General features: G+C 42.3%; 1 protein-coding gene across 1 annotated transcript in view; it reads left to right on the top strand.

Moving 5' to 3' along the window:
• The window catches only part of LOC137755874 (dnaJ homolog subfamily C member 14-like), a 42948-nt gene extending 27817 nt beyond the window's left edge, over positions 1–15131 (top strand). The window contains 4 exon segments of the mRNA XM_068531993.1: positions 6902–6968; positions 13022–13749; positions 13752–13900; positions 13902–15131. Of these exon segments, the coding sequence (XP_068388094.1) occupies positions 6902–6968; positions 13022–13749; positions 13752–13900; positions 13902–15131 (2174 nt within the window).
• The last annotated feature ends 930 nt before the right edge of the window (positions 15132–16061 follow it).

The following is a 16061-nucleotide window of genomic DNA, read 5'->3' as shown; positions in this document are numbered from 1 at the left end:
GGGCTTTCGTGGTTTTGTTATCCCTTCATTCTTGGTGTTCTTCCAGCTACCAGGCTCCTGCAAACTCAGGTCTTGAAAGCAAACCTGACTCTGTAAGTCTACAGGAAAATGAGCACAGCAGTTTTTGTCCCTTTGATTCGTGCTCTTTTCCCATGGATCTGTTTTTTTCCCACAACCCAAAGACTCATAACAGTTAATGAACAGCCCATAGTACAGAGAACATAAAATAGATTTCCCTCCTGAATCATCCTTGATTATGGTTTCTACAAACTCATTTGCGGATTGCTGGGTCCAGACCTTCCATTTGTGGGAGGGACTGCTTATTTTCAAAGGCAAGTGTGAAGCTATTGATAAACTCAGAAGACTTTAGTTGATAAACAGCCCAATTTCAGTATACTCAGCCTGAGAGTCTTCTCTCTGAAACTCATTATGTCCTTTAATATAATGCAACATTTAACCTGTCTTATATTTAGTTGTCTCTGTGGGTATTTGGCAAATTAAAATTTTCAACCAGTTTCAGCCTGAGCCATCAACATTAATTTTTTTTTTTCCAATTTTGGTTGGGTCACTGAAATAATTGCTGGAGCTTAGCAGATTAAGTCGGATTGATTTCCATGATCTATTACGTATCTACTACAATGTACAAGGTTGTGATTGGGGTGGAGAGACATCCTGTTTTACTGTCATTTGTTTTTCTGAGCAAGTTTTAAAAAAAATGCTTGAGGAAAGCCAAGAGTACTTATCAAAGGCATTGCATCTATACATTAGAGAAACATCTTTAATTATTGGGGATGAATTAAAGTAGTTTCCTTCTTAAAGGTGGAGATGCTCTGTGTAGACAGTTCATCACTGTAACACTGGGATCCTGCTTGTCCTTTAGTTTCAAGTTCTTTTCTTTAGAAACGGGATTCAGCAGAAGCAAAGTCCAGGGGAGTGTGGATCCTGTTGAAAACACTCTCTTTTTAAAACATTCCGTGTCCGTGGACAACCTAGGAGAACCTGCATCCTGTAAAACAAGCCCTTTGTTTACAGGCACACTCTTCTTAGAGGTTAATTCCCCTGACCTTCCTAAATCAAACTCAGGCATAGGAGTAAACAGTGGGTAAGTGCTGGCCTGTCTACAGAGGAGCAGAATATATAACAGACTTTCATACCATCTGACATTTTTCAAACTTGAGAGAAGGATGATGGTGGAAAAGCCTCACTTGTGATGCTACCATGCAGCCAAGAGAAGAGAAATGAAAAGAAACTGAAAGCTGTCCCTGGGCACCACCAGACTCAGATTCCTGCTTCTTCTTCCCATGGCGAGCACAGATCATTAACACTGGTAACGTCTTCACTGAATCTGCTTGGATAAAGTGACAAGTCTAATTTGTTACCGACAGACCGACGGCTGGGAGTATGTTTAAGATGCATTGCTCTTGCTCCTGGACCCTGTGAGTTGCTGTGCGGAGTCTGTCAGGTAGGCTTGGCATTTGGTTAAAGACTATCTGTGATTTCATCCATCCCCCCAAAGGCCTCCCAGGGGAAAGACCTGTTGCTTCTGTTCCCTCCTTCTTTCTTCGGTTCGAGGAATAGCCTCTGCCAGCAAACCTGGAGGTGCTGTGATTTAAAATTCAGAACCCGGGGAGGGATTCCTTACGCAAGTAATTACCATTAATAATCAACAGCTCTCAGCCTGACAAATAATGGCAACAGATCTGGATCGGTGTAAACTTATTCTTTGAATCATATGGATGTGGCAATGATACTGGTTTTCATGAACTAGAAAACATATTTGGGGTCCCATTTTAATAAGCTTTAGAGTGATTTTAAGTTAAGCTACATAGAATTTAAAAACATGATGCAAATGGGGTCTCTGAGGAATGGAGGTGAGTGAGCCTCATGAAGGAAAAGCTTAAATCATTACCTATGACCTAATATTATAATAAAGTGAATTTTATGTGGAAGATGATGATAGTCTGATCCCAATGCCAACTAAATCCAGAGCAGTGATTACGGATTTTAAATATGATATGAAATATTTAGACTCTACATTGAGCAGGCTTCCTCTATAAGGCAGATATTTAGCTTATGTAAGAAGCTACAGCGGAAAACGGATGAAGAGTAAACCAGCTATCTACCCACACACTACGTGCCTCACTTCTAGTTAGAATTAATGGTGCTGAGTCTTTGAAAGGCATTCATGGAATTTGAGAACTGGAAGTGAGTTCCCCAAAATGTCAAAGAAACAAATATTTGCTGTGATAGATATGGGTCACAATTTAAAGCAAAATTCATGTTTTTCTTTGACTTTACACTTATTGTCCTTCTAGTTTAATGTCATTGGTTTCCTGATTTCGTTTTAGAAGTTCAGTCTTTTAAAAGCATGTGCACCATGGGAATGGAATATAAACCAATAATAATCTAGCCCCTGCTAATATACCAGGTACTTTGCTAAATATTATACATACATGATCTCATTTAATCCTCTGAACCTATGATATATTTACATCTTTGCTTCAATTTTAGATAAGGAAACTGAAGTTCTAAAGATTTGGAATTTCAAGAATATGCCAATAAACCAAGTGTAAGATAGTGTAGGGAAATTATAGCCACATGAAAGCAAAGTCCAGTTAAAGACTGAGACAGCCCTGATTTGGAGATAGATACAACAAGGTACTCATTATTCATTCTAAATATCAAGGACACAAAGAGAAATAAGAAATGGTCCCATCATTGAGACCTGAGTATAATGGAACAGCTTGGGGGAGGGCATATCCCCACAGGCAATAACCTCTGAGCTGGGTCAGGATTGTGGATGGGAACATGCCACGTCAATTCCAGGGAAGAAGCTAGACTAATAGGAGGGAATAGCTTAACACAGAGGGATGAAAAAGAGCCTGTTGTTTGTGCAACGGTGAGAAGCAGAGTGTGTCTGGAACACAGATGGCATCAGTTTGATGAAGGGGAGTGGTGAGTAAGGCAAGGGAGGGGTCTAAACTGTAGGAAATGAGGCTGGGAAGTTAGGTTGGAGCTAGACACTTAAGGAGTCTGGTATGTTGCTACATTGCTCGCAATCCCCTCAGAATAGTGTGCCTTTAGCAATGCAGTCTTCACTTTCACCTTTGGGGTTGTCCAAACTGACTCTTCCTTTCATCCTTAAAAGGGTCCAGAAACGTTTTGCTTTTGTTGAGGGCAGAAGTTCACTGGTGGTGTAAGACCAAAGGATCGGTTAATATGTCAATACTTCCCACACTGGAGAAACCACTTCTGGGCTTCAGGACCTTGGTTAGTATTCTTTTCTTACAGCTTTTTCTTCTCAGTTCTCTCTTGATGTCTAGCAGCATATACATATTGCCTCTAGGGCCACCACTGGCCTACACAGTGTCTGTGTACTTTGGCAAAAGCTGAACTTCCCCCGCTTTTCTCCTGCTACTGCTGACAGCCCCACTGATATCTGGTTTGGGAGACAGAGGTGCTACTGTACAAGGAACCCCCCTTCGTCCAGGTAGACACTGTCACTTGCAGGGCACAAGTGAAGTGAAAGGCTGTTTGAGACAGCCCTGATTTGGAGATAGATACAACAAGGCACTCATTATTCATTCTAAATATCAAGGACACAAAGAAAAATAAGAAATGGTCCCCATCATTGAGACCTGAGTATAATGGAACAGCTTGGGGGAGGGCATTGGGTTAGTACTCTCTTTGCTCAGAAGACATTGTCCTGCAGAACTCAAGATGCAGATGCGACCATACTTTGTAGCCCTAATCTCCAATTTCCATACAAATAGCACAATTCGATGGATCGCACTGTTTCAGAATATAGCTAGCTTCTGCCACTGCAAGTTCTAGAATAGAGGCGAAATCATCCTCACCTCTTAGTAATATTGCAAGGAAGACTTCTGTGATGGGATAGATCCTCAGATCCTTCCAGACCCAGAAATTCTGCCCCTGCCTTACGACTGTTAACAGATGAGTGGCCTGTTACCATTGATTGAAGGCCTGCGAGTATGTGAAGCTGGGTGCGAACAGCTCTTGGAGCAGATGGAAAGAACAGGTTTCTTAATGGTAATTGGTCCCTTGGATATCAGTGCTCACTTTCTACGAACAGCTCTTGGAGCAGATGGAAAGAACAGGTTTCTTAATGGTAATTGGTCCCTTGGATATCAGTGCTCACTTTCTACCTCATTTTTTGGAGGTCAGTGTGTCAGTAAAGACTTTTTGGATGTGAATTACTCTGTAGCCTCATGTATTGAATTTCAGTTGAATATCTTCATCTCCTACCTTGTCTCCAAACACCAAACACGTAGAGGCAGAGGATTCTGAAGTCCAGATACGGCCCTGGATTTGCCATTCACTAATTGTGCGATCCTAAGTCAGTTACACTGCTTTTTGGGATCTCACACTGCACATCTGTAAAATAAAACTAATTGAGGAAAATGCTTCACGTTTCCTGTTCCTATTTCCGACCACACTGTGAGGATGGGCACCAGCCCCCTCCCCGCTTGTCACAGGTATTATCTTACAGAAGACCGGACCCGAGGCCACTCATAAACCCTCCTTCTTCCTCCTTGCCTGCTGGGAAAGCTAGCATGCTGGCGCTCTGACCATTTAGCCCTTTTCCAAGCAAGTGACACATCCAGCAGCAAAAAGGAAGTTCTGCCTTAAGAAGTTCTTTCAATTGTTCTTGCTTTGCTCTGATGTAAAACTAAAACTAAAAATCAGTTATAGACCTCTGGAGGTTTTAGTAGAGATTCATTTAAATCATTTGCTCCTACAACTGTTATATGTCAGTGTTCACACATTGCAAGCTTTTCACACAGCAAGATGCCCCCCATCCAGTGGACTTTACTACAGAGGACTCCCATCACTCGTGTTGCTACATACTCAACACTGGCTCCACCACATATGCGTCTTTTTTAGCACATTTTGCATGCTCAGTATTCTGCTACCGATTGTACACATCACTCCGGCTTTGTCAGTTGATGCTTATTTTAGAGAATAAGTATAAATGTAGGTACACTATGTGGAGAGTGTATTTATATTCATGGGACACATTTCTGTGACTGTGCATATTAATTACAACGTTATTCAAGTGGTTCTTGTAGAGATGGGGATATACACTGTATACAAGTCATTTAAAGTTCATTTGGGCGGAAAATATTTAGATAAACTAAAGGCAGAATCCTAGTAAATGCAACATTGACTCTTAAATTATTCTAGTATTTACTTTACATTCTGTTCTTTGTAGTGTTCAACACAAAAATAGTATTATAAATTGCTACGCAAGGGAAGTTAAACCAAAGGCACCTTCAGTTTGCGTGGACAAGAATCGGCATTAGACTTTCAACCTTGTGCTTTTGTAAGTGATGTAATAAGGGCAAGAGTGGGGCAAGAGGTGGCAAGTAGGTGCCAGTACTAGCTTCCTCTTCTCCACAAGGAAGCCTGGAGTCTGTATTGGATTCTGAGGGCATTTAGCTGCTCCAACATCCAGACGAGATGCTTTGACTCTTCTTTCTAATTTTTGCTTTGAATAATCACTGGGTGTCTAAATCCCATTAGAAATTTTCTACTTTAATTGGGTGTCAAATTATTTGTGGAAAACAGGAAGCACACTATCTATAGGGTATAGGGGTCTGTTTGGGAGAAAAAGTAGAGCTGAGATTAGAACAATACATGCCAAATCAGAAGATTTCGCTTCAAGATGTGGGATTTGGGGCAAATCACTGAGCTTTAATTTCCTCACTAGTAGAACTAGTAGAAGATACTTAGAAAAAACAGAGCTAATATGTGCTGTTACTTAGAAAAAACAGAGCTAATATGTGCTGTAAGTCCTCCCCAGTGTTGTCTTTAAATTGAATGAGCTTCTGTTGGTGAAGAGACACTGTAATTCAAGAGTTGAAAGCAAGTTTTTTGGTAAGAGTGGGAGAAAGGCTACAATCCCAGAGGGTCTGGGAAGTTGAAAGTTTACCAGTACTGGAACTCAGTTACTGGACCTTGAGACCAAGAGGGGCAAAGAGGCTAATTTGATGGTTCCTTTACTCTGAACCTAGAGTTCTTTAAATTCTCCCTGATGGGAAGAGGATATGTCCTAGAGTCTACACGGAGCCCAAGCCTCCAGATGGGGTCAGGCCAAGGACTGAGCTATCACTCTATAGCTTTAATCCTTGGGGAAGCATCCTAAGAATTTATTTTGGATTGGTTCCCATGAACTAAATACCTCAAGACATCAATAGGTATGAATTTAAGGGCGTTTGAAAAAATATTTGTACAATTCACAATGAAATAAAAATGCTACAAGCCCAGAAACAGTGACTATTCTGAATCATTCCTTTTATCAATGACTCAAACTCAATGCCTTTGAAAACTAACTCCAGTCAAGAGCACTTAAAACACTTTGTACTCAAGCTTCTTAAAATGAAGAATTAATCATTTCTGACTGCACTTTAAATAGAAAACAAGCTGGGCCAAGACAATTAGAAAGAATGGCACTGAGCAGCTTGTGTTGCACCCATTCTTCCCAGATATGTAATTAAAAATTACAAAATAATAATACCAAGATGTAAAATAAAAGTAAGAAAGTCCAATAAAGATCTAATTTCCCCCCAAAGATTTCTCATTTTATGGTTTTCTTAGGAAAAATCATTATTAAACCTAAGACTCTTTCAAACATCATTTTGCTGCTCCTGCTTTGCGGAGTGCCCTAAGCATATGTCTTCTCTGCCTGCTGGGAAACTCAGGACTGACTGAACACAGCAGGATACGTCCCAAGAGTAGTAGCCTCTCTCTTGTACTCTCGACTGGGAGAAAGAATGAAGGCTCAGATTCAACAAACACTTGGGGCAAGAGAATGGAGGTGGACACTGAAAGAGGAAGCGGTTAATCAGGGACTGAATGTTGGTCTCCCCATTCCTCTGAGTAAGAAAAGCAAGGAGAGCTTCTCCGGAGTTCTGCAGCTACACAATCACTGAGCAGTACTTCATGAGGTAAGATCATAGCATTTCCTTCTGCAAAGACAGTGGCAATGAAAGAGCAGATGTATTTCTGCTCAGTTATTAAGTGAAGAGTCAGCAGCAAGTCTGAAGTGAACAAAATTGATAATATCTTTCTAGTCCTTCATGGAAACACAAAGATAAAATCTGGCAGCCTGGCCTTTTGCCTCCCTTTTTGTTCTTGGCTGTGGCAGTAGGCTGGCTGGAAAAGACCTCCCAGCATTTGGTTCAGGGTGGAGTAGGCATACATCACTTTCATGTCTTATCTTCTAACTCCTTTCTTTAGTCTCAAAACCAAAAGTTACAAAGGTTTGTTATTGCTGGGATTCTAGGCAGTGAGTGGCCTTGGAGATTAATGGGAATAAGATTGTCCGTGAGGCATGAAAGGGGATAGGTCTAAAGAATAGAGACCAGGGCTTCCCTGGTGGCGCAGTGGTTGAGAGTCTGCCTGCCAATGCAGGGGACACGGGTTCGAGCCCTGGTCTGGGAAGATCCCACATGCCGCGGAGCGGCTGGGCCCGTGAGCCACAATTACTGAGCCTGCGTGTCTGGAGCCTGTGCTCCGCAACAAGAGAGGCCACGATAGTGAGAGGCCCGCGCACCGCGATGAAGAGTGGCCCCCGCTTGCCACAACTGGAGAAAGCCCTCGCACAGAAACGAAGACCCAACACAGCCATAAATAGAAATAAATAAATTTTTTTAAAAAATCATTTAAAAAAAAAAAAAGGGACTTTCCAAAGTCTTTAAAAAAAAGAATAGAGACCAGAGTAAAAATACAAATTATAAAAAATAAAATAGGAAAGCACAGAAAAATAGTAGCTGAATAACCAAAGGGAAAGAAAAAGGAGGGAACCGGTTATAGGCTGAATTGTTTCCCCCAAAATTTATATGTTGAATCTCAACCCCTAGTGCCTTAGAATGTCACTGTATTTGGAGAAAGGGTACTTAAAGTGATGATTAAGGTAAAATGAGGCCGTGTGGATGGGCCCTAATCCAATATAGCTGGTATCCTTATAAGAATAAAAGATTAGGACACAGATTCACAAAATGGGAAGACCTTCTGAAGATACAGAGAGAAGCCGCCCATCTACAGCCAAGTGAAGAGGCCTCAGAAGAAACCAACCCTGTTGACACCTTGGTCTTGAATTTCTAGCCTCCAGGATTGAGAGAAAATAAGTTTCTGTTGTTCAAGCCACCCAGACTGTCAGAACCAGAAAATAAAAAATAAAATCCTCCAAGGATAAATAGAATAGAGGAAAGTTGCAGATAGCTAGAAATCCATAAGAAAATAAGATGGAAATAAATGAATATTAGGATGCAAGTAATAAAGGAGGGAGGAAAATGAGGGGGGCAGGAATCAAAGGACATGGTGGCATTTCTTGCTGAATTTCTGGGGAAAAGAGGAAATGAGACCTGGAAGACTAATAGGCATAGAATAAACAAATACAACAAGAGAAAGCGCACATCAGGTTTTATGTGTGCATGACTGAGGTAAAATTTTAATGTTTAGTTAAACTTCCTCACTTTTTCAAACACCAACCACAGGGAAAGGCTTGCAGTTCTTCCCAGAAACTTAGATTATTTGGGGAAATAAATAGATGCATGGGATAATCTTGATTATATATAAGAAGAATTTCAAATAAGGAATAACAGTGGGGGAAATGCCATAAGATTCTTATTTCTAAAAGAACAGATTGATCCATAGGTTGAGCAGGTAATTAAGAATTCCGTTAACAATGTCGTTAATCAGATTCATTTTCTGGTCCTATTGGAGCTCTACAGAAGTGTTTCTGGTGGTTTGCTCAATAAAATGTCACAGAAACTGTGCAAGAATGCCTGATATGGAGAGGCTCAGAAGTCAAGTGCTGAGAAGTGGAAAAAATGTGCGACAGAATTTTTGCAGATGTTCTCAGATCAAATTATGGTGTTGAAAAATTGTATAGTATGTTCAGTAGAGCATCTGAGATGAAAAGACAGTTCAGTGGTTTTGTAATCTAGATAAAAAAAAGAATCGTGGAGCCGTGCTTATGTAGGGTGTAATTCACAGGTTCAGAAGTGTCAATGTTGGAGGTGATGGCAAGGAAGCATTTGACTTTTTGAATAACTTTCACATAAATTTACATATAAAAACCTGGATAATATCAATAGATCTGCCTGATTCCTTATTTTCTATATCTATTGAGTAAGCACTTAGGTTTTGTATTTTGTCTATTTATCAACCAGTACATATTCTATACACAGGAAATGCTGAAAACATTGAGTAGATGGAAGAAAATATCCTAAGAATCATAGAATTTCAGAGTGTGGAACAAAACTAGGCATCATTTAGCTTATGTCCTTTAATTTACATTCCCATAAAACTGAGGTTCTGAGATCTAAGTGATTTTTTTTTAATGTAAGCCTGTATTTATTCACATGTAATATCATTTATTTTATGAATGGCAGCCTCTAGCCTAGATTTTACTTTCTTGAGCAGTTGACATCTAAGTGATTTGAACAAAGTCAGCTGGAGACAATGGTGGATCAAGAGTAGGACACAAACTGTGCAACTCCCAGGTTTCTGGACTTTTGAGATCTTTGAAAAAAGATGCCAAATGTTCCAATGAACATATTTGTTATTGTTTTGAGAAGAAAATAATCCCTTGGTAGACTATCCCTGATAAGAAGATATATTTAGATATAAATCTGGGACATTACAGGATATACCAAAAATGTTACAAGCCTTTATTTGGGGGGATATCATTCCCTCGCTTGTTCAATAAATCCTTACTGAGCACCTACTATGGGCCAGGCACTGTGCTAGGAACTAGGGAAATGGCAGTGAGCAAAAGAGTCAAAACTCTCTGCCCTTATGGAATTCATATATTCATGTGGGGAGCACTAAAAAGAAGAAAAATATATGGAACATCAGATGTAATAGCGCTGTTGAGAAGAATGAATTGGGAAGAGATAGAGAGTACAGGGGTAGGTTAAAATGATCTGATCAGATCAAGCCTCACAGAGAAAGTGATATTTATGCAAAGGTTTGAAAGAGAAAAGTGAGTGTGAGCATTGCAGCTAAAACAAGCAGTTCTGTGGAGCTGCGGAGGTATTAGGGTTAGGGTTAGGGTTGTATCATTTCGGAGGCTAAATAATCAAGATCAGTGGCCAATATTTATTACATTAAGGAGGTAATAGGGGTAAATGCCACTTGACTTTTCACTGTGTAAGGTGAAAATATTCTCAGGGGCCAAATGACCTTTCAGACTATCCTGACATATACAATCTGGCCCAGCAAAGTGGGTACATTTCATGAGCTGGTTGGTTGAAGATGGTGAAAGGAAACCTTTGATGAATTCAGTCAATAACTGGTTTTCTTTCATGTCAGTTTTTATCTGTGGACACAGTAAGACTGTTTGGGTTAAGAAATCTAAATTGGGATACTACTTTCTGACAGAAGTATGATGGATTTATTCACTGTGTCACAGCCAGAAGCATAACCCTTCTGCGGAAATGAACAATTTAGCATTTCCAGGTCACAGAAGACCGTGAAGATGATACGTCAGGCATGTTTAGTATAAATGAAAATCTTACCGAAGAGTGACATGTCAACAGGGCTTGAAATGACTCTTTTCCTTAAAAAGCAAACCTAAGAAATGGTCTTTCCCAAACATTAAATTTTTCTGCTATGGCAACCTTTACAACAACTTGATATGTGAAAAAAATTGAGAACCCAGTGCAGATACATATGAAAAGCAAACAAAAAGAGTCTCTTCTTTATATATATACACTTACTTCTTGGTTCCTGTACTTTAAAATGCATTAAAGTATGATTCATTTTACACATGTAAAATTACATATCACTTACTAAATACGCAACTGTTGAAAATACTGAAGCTATCTTCACTATTGAGATGGTCCGCACAAACCTGTTAGAGGGGTTCTCTGGCGGTCCAGTGGCTGGGACTCCGCACTTCCACTGCAGGGGGCGCGGGTTCGATCCCTGGTCGGCTGGCTGGTCAGGGAACTAGGATCCCGCAAGCCACGTGGCACGGCCAAAAACAAACAAACAAAAACCTATTCGAGTTTTCTGGAACCCTTCACAGGCTACATACGGAAAGGGAACAGGTTAGACATAAATACTGAAGTCAAAATAGGGGGCAAAGCAGGGAGATGCACAGCCGTAACAGATGGAAATGTTTTTGAGCACCTAAGGCATGAGAGTAGTGATTTGGCAAAATACTCTACTTTTGGATATACCTGAAAGTTAGATCCACAATAAGACTGACACCAAGAAGTGGTTTTCTTTCAAATAACAATGCAGTAACCCAGCTTTGTAAGCATTTTCTCTACTTGCTTAAGAAAGAACTTCCATTTAAAACCCAGAGTTGTTGTGTGTAAAGCTCTAACATTAGACATAGGGATTCAAATCTTAACTCTCATACTTACATCTGTGACTTTGACCTCTCTGTCCATTTGTCCTCCTGTTTCCCTTTAGGATTGTTGTAAATTTAAATGACATAACACACAAAAGTGCTTTGAACAGCGTTTAGTACAGTGGAAAGACTCATGTATATTAGGTATCATTATTATGTTCCAGTGGTTCCTGGAATAGAAAAGTGGAAATTGGAAATACAGGACCAGACTCTAATTTGTTGCTTGATTCATCCTGGTGTGATGTAAAGCACAGGCTTTACAGTTAGACCTGGCTTCTAACCCCAGCTCCACCTCTTAGTAGACAGTGTGACACAGTAAATTCTTTATTTGCTTTCAGCTTCAGTTTCCTCATCTGTAAAGTAGCACACCGATGCAGTCCTTACGGGGGTGTGAAAAAGTGACAAGGATTAAATGCCAATGCTCAGTAAGGAATGGCATTCCTCATATTTACCTTATGGATGTTTAATGTCATATCAGATTTTTATTGTATATAGTTATGATATCAAGAATCAAATCATATCCTGTTTCATATTAAGATCTGTAAAATATTTTTAAAGCATAAAAATAAAAATAAAAATACATGGGATTTCTTAGCAGCAAAGACCCTGGGAATAATCTAGTTCAATCTTTTTATTTTACAAGCAAATGAACTGAAACTAAGCATAGGCACGTGTGTTGTTTCTGAAGTCACACGGTTAGTTGGTAGCAGATCTAAGAGCACACGCCTGTGACTAGCAGACCAGAGCTGTTACAGGTTTCTCCCATACGTACATTCCTAACAAGGCTTCTAACACATCGAAGCTTTATTGCAATTGCCTATCAGTTAATCTAAATAGTGAAGATCTTTGTACTTTCAAATGCAAATACTTTCACACTTCGTTTCTTCACCTCCTGTGGCTACAGATTTAAGAATATTAGATTTGCTTTAGGATAAATATTTTGGTTTTCAGGCATATACTTTAATGATACATCTCCATGTGTCGCCTGCTAGGTTAGGGTGAGGATGTAGTAAGGGAGATATGAGAAAGGGTGTGATAGATTGTAAGCAGTGTCCATTTTCCCTTTGGCAGGAGAATTGAGGATCGGTGTCTCATTTATTATATGGCAAATACCATGAGATTTTAAAAATATCTTGGAGTTAAGTACAACATAATCATCACTCTATTTCTGGAGCCAAGATGAGAGAACGGATTATAAATTGCAGCCCGAGGTATTTGCATTGAATACATGGATCTTGGCACTGAAATAGTCATGAGATGCAATAATATATTCAGTTCATCAACTGGCTATACAGTTTCTATAGCATCTCCTTGTTTATTTAAATAATAAGTCTGTGTCTGAGACCAATAACTTCTCAGTTCAATCAACTCAGTGAAAGAAAAAAAAAAAAAAGAGACAAGACTAGTTTGCTTGATAATTCCCACCACCTCTCCTCACCCAGTAGACATTGATATATTTCAGTCAAAATGAATGGGAATCAAAACTCCCGGTGTGGAGTGGACGGGAGGCGGAGCCGGGGGAGCTGCTCTCTAGCTCCCCCTGGCCCTCGGCCCACCTGCTCGAGGGGGAGGAGTTCCCACCGCTCTTCGGCATCAGAACTTACTGTGATGGCTGTGACCGAAAATCCGCAGGAAGCCCTGGGGTCATGGCCCGGAAGCACCTGGAGGAGGAGGGTTGTGTGGAGCCCACCACAGTGGTGGTGCCTCCCTCAGGACTTTAGGACCCTCCGTGGACCCTGACATGCTTTCATTCTCAGGACTCAGGGACTCAGCTGGGCCTGCTCCTAATGGTACCCGCTGCCTCACAGAGCACTCTAGTCCTAAGTACACACAGCCCCCAAATCCAGCCCACTGGTCAGATCCAAGCCACGGCCCTCCAAGGGGCCCAGGACCCCCTAGGGATGGAGAGGACCCTGATCAGAGTGAGGCATCTTCAGAAGAGTCAGGAGTGGACCAGGAACTCTCCAGAGAGAATGAGCCTGGCTACCAGGAGGATGGGAAGCCTTCTTTTCTTTCCATTCCATCTGCTTGTAACTTCCAGGGAACCCCTGGAATCCCTGAAGGGCCTCGTTCTGAGGGAGGAGACAGCTCTTCTAGCAACTTTTGCCACCATTGTACCTCTCCAGCTTTGGGGGAAGACGCAGAGTTGGAAGAGGAATATGATGAGGGGGAACCTCTTAAGTTTCCCAGTTGTTCTTCACGCGTGCCCAGTGGAAAGAAACCTGCACTCCGGAGACGACGGCACCGCGTTCCAGCCAAGGAGGGAACTCGGGAGGGTGGACGCAGAGATCCCAGATCCCCTGGTCAACACTGGCTGGGTCGGAAACGGAGTCCGGCAGATAAGCGCAGAGGACTGGGAGTGCGGGGGCAGAGGAACCGCGTCAGCGTGGACGGGCAGGCTGCCGGCGGCTGACGGAACTGCTGGTATTAGTGGGGCAGTACGTGGAAACTCGTGGCCATCTCATCCATGCACGCAGGCAGCTGAAAGGCAGCGATCTGGACCTTTTTTTGGGTCTGGGTGGGAGTCTGGGCAGGGCGGCTGGGGGGCGGGGCCCAGGTGATGTCCCGATTTCCGAGCCAAGGGTTTTGCTATGGGGCAGGGCTGTTCACCCGTTTCAGGCTACTGGGTGCTTTGCTTCTCCTGGCTCTGGCCCTTTTACTGGGCTGTCTACAGTTGGGCTGGCGGTTTCTGGTGGGACTGCATGACCGGTTAGGCCGGAGGGGTAAAGCCACCTGGCTCTTCTCTTGGCTGGCTTCTCCCACCTGGCAGCGGTGCCTGATTCTGCTGAGAGACAGCAGGCCGTGGCAGCAGCTGGTAAGAATAGTTCAGTGGGGTTGGCTGGAGTTGCCTTGGGTCGAGCAGAGGACCAATAGGCAGGGGAATGCACCTGTAGCTAGTGGTTGCTACTGCCAACTGGCTCGACTGTTGACCATGGCTGGGGTTCCTGAGGATGAGCTAAACCCTTTTCATGTGTTGGGGGTTGAAGCCACAGCATCGGATGTTGAACTGAAGAAGGCCTATAGGCAGCTGGCAGTGATGGTTCATCCTGACAAAAATAATCATCCCCGGCCTGAGGAGGCCTTCCAGGTTCGGCGGGCAGCTTGGGACATTGTCAGGAACCCTGAAAGGCGGAAGGAATATGAGATGAAGCGAATGACAGAGAATGAGCTGAGCCGGTCAGTGAATGAGTTTCTGTCCAAGCTGCAGGAGGACCTCAAAGAAGCAATGAATACTATGATGTGTGGCCGATGCCAGGGAAAGCATAGGAGGTTTGAAATGGACCGGGAACCTAGGAGTGCCAGATACTGTGCTGAGTGTAACAGGCTGCATCCTGCTGAGGAAGGAGACTTTTGGGCCAAGTCAAGCATGTTGGGCCTCAAGATCACCTACTTTGCGCTGATGGAGAGAAAGGTGTATGACATCACAGAGTGGGCTGGATGCCAGCGTGTGGGAATCTCCCCAGATACCCGCAGAGCCCCCTATCACATCTCATTTGGTTCACGGAGGCCAGGCACCAGTGGGCGGCAGAGAGCTACCCCAGGTGCCCCTCCTGCTGACCTTCAGGATTTCTTGAGCCAGGTCTTTCAAGTACCCCCAGGCCAGATGTCCAAAGGGAACTTCTTTGCAGCTCCTCAGGTGGGTCCTGGGACCACTGCAGCCTCCAAGCCCAACAGCACAGTACCCAAGGCAGAAGCCAAACCGAAGCGGTGGAAGAAAGTGAGGACGCCCTTCCAACGTTGACACCCCCTCTCTTTCCTCAAATCAATGTCAGGGAGTCAAGAGGGCTGTGTAGAGCACAGGATGGAGTTTGATTTATTTTTAAATATTTTAAAAAGGTAAAATTTTAAGCTCAAATTGTTCACTCAGTACTTTTAGGAAGCCCTGGAACCACTGTACCTCCTCCACCAGCACCCAGGAACTGAATCTTGTCTTCTGACAATACCAAAGAAATAGGGGGTGAATAGAACAAAGAACCTAAGGGCCTGGACCTGGGCTGGACCATATCTCCCACAGTAGTGTGGGAACTGGGTATTTCCCTGGGGTCTGTATCCCTTTGTCTTGTCTTTTGCTTCTAAAGCAGATGACACTTTCCCCCCTCTTTTTAAACGTGTCTGTATTATTTCTTGACCCATTTCAGGAGGGAGCCCCCTCCTTTGCCCCAATATACCAGTAAAAAGACAGAACAAGAAAGCATGTAACCCTAATTATAGGAGATACATAGAGTTCAGAGAGTGGGAACTCTTACCTCGTGGGTAATCACCCAGCTTCATGCTTGTTGCTGCAGGGATGGCCAAAACTGATAATTTTTAAAAAACAGATTCACGCCTTCTGCCCTCCAGTGAGGGGGAAGGATAGAGGGGCTCCCGGCAGCCCCCTTATGAGCCAAGGGTTTGTATTTTTTTAAGTTTGTTCATATTTGTATGTACATATCTATTTAAAGCCAGGGGATTATCTTTCTATAAATACATAACTGGCAAAAAAAAAAAAAAAATTCCTGGTTTGAGTGTTGGTTAACTTATACTCTATGTCTTGGGAATCTCTATATCTTAGAGATTCACTAAGGAACTGTGTATTTGAATCAGTGGATTTTATAAAGCACGGTGAATACTCAAAGTACTAGTATATTTCCCTCATATTCTCAGTCTAACAATACAAAGATAAGTCATACAT

The sequence above is a fragment of the Eschrichtius robustus genome, chromosome 21, assembly GCF_028021215.1.
Source record: "Eschrichtius robustus isolate mEscRob2 chromosome 21, mEscRob2.pri, whole genome shotgun sequence".
NCBI classification, from domain to species: Eukaryota; Metazoa; Chordata; class Mammalia; order Artiodactyla; family Eschrichtiidae; genus Eschrichtius; species Eschrichtius robustus.
Note: the sequence above shows the minus strand (reverse complement) of the source record. Positions and strands in the feature narration are given on the sequence as shown.